At 45.3% G+C, this 980-nt stretch overlaps 1 protein-coding gene across 1 annotated transcript in view; it reads right to left on the reverse strand.

The window, feature by feature from the left end:
* The window catches only part of TBX19 (T-box transcription factor 19), a 13,436-nt gene extending 12,903 nt beyond the window's left edge, over positions 1 to 533 (reverse strand). Inside the window, exon 1 of the mRNA XM_010170940.1 lies at positions 167 to 533. Coding sequence (XP_010169242.1) covers positions 167 to 363 — 197 coding nt within the window. The 5' untranslated portion in view covers positions 364 to 533. The remainder of the gene's footprint in view (positions 1 to 166) is intronic.
* Between the last annotated feature and the right edge of the window lie 447 nt (positions 534 to 980).

Raw genomic sequence — 980 nt, forward strand, 5'->3', positions numbered from 1 at the left:
CATTCTGTTCATATGCTGGTTTTAGGGGACTGTGAGGCTGCAGGGATAAAACTGTTATGTGCTCATTGCAGTTCTTATGAGTCTGCACACACAGTTTATTAGTATACCACTTAACACCCCTGGCTGTCATCTATACTTAGCCCACAGTGCTGAGCAGATCACTCACCTGCCATTCTTGGTCACGATCATCTCGTTAGTGACTTCCCTGAATCTCTGCCAGAGCATCGCATCCTCTAAGACAACCTGGAGCTGTTTCTCAGTGGGGTCGCCTTTGTCTCTCCCAGCCCGGAGTTCACTCTCCACTACGCTGAGCAGCCTGGAAACGGTGCAGTCGCTGGGTTTTTTGCAGCCCAGGTCTGCCATGACGACTTTACTGCCAGAAACTTCAGGTAGCTGTTAAAAGACAAAAATAACGAGCTAAATCAAAAAACAAGTCAGTTCATTGGGCACCATCTGGCAAACGTGCTCTCCTCACTTCTTTTGCCACTGACGAGCTCTTGCCTCTGGAAGTCCCAATGGGCAGTGACACCAGCGTGTGGAGGTTTACGCACACATGCCACACAAAAAGAGGACTATCTCCTAATTACCTGTCAGACGGTCAGGTGGGTGGCAGGCTGATGACTCAATTGGCTGCCTTGAAAGAAGAGTCCTCCATCCAAATTAGCATGCTTTTATCTTTTTTCAACCTGAAGTGGGTCTAATTGTTCTGCTTGAGAACCAGGTTTCCATTAATGAAAATTGTTTCATTTCCAGACTGAAACAATGCATGGAAATTGCATTCACACTGATGCAGAATCTAAGTGAAGGAGCTGGTAACAGTCAAGATAGTTACACAGAGAAGGTAGTCTTAAAGTATTTTCACCAGGTATGTTGAATAAACACATTAACCTTGTTCCTCTATGTTCCTAAATCAAAATGTAATAGTAAGAGACTCTTCTGCACTGAGGTGTCAATGCACAAGGAGAAGGTAGCATCCCTAC

Source organism: Antrostomus carolinensis, unplaced genomic scaffold (assembly GCF_000700745.2).
Source record: "Antrostomus carolinensis isolate BGI_N321 unplaced genomic scaffold, ASM70074v2 scaffold30136, whole genome shotgun sequence".
Lineage (NCBI taxonomy): Eukaryota > Metazoa > Chordata > Aves > Caprimulgiformes > Caprimulgidae > Antrostomus > Antrostomus carolinensis.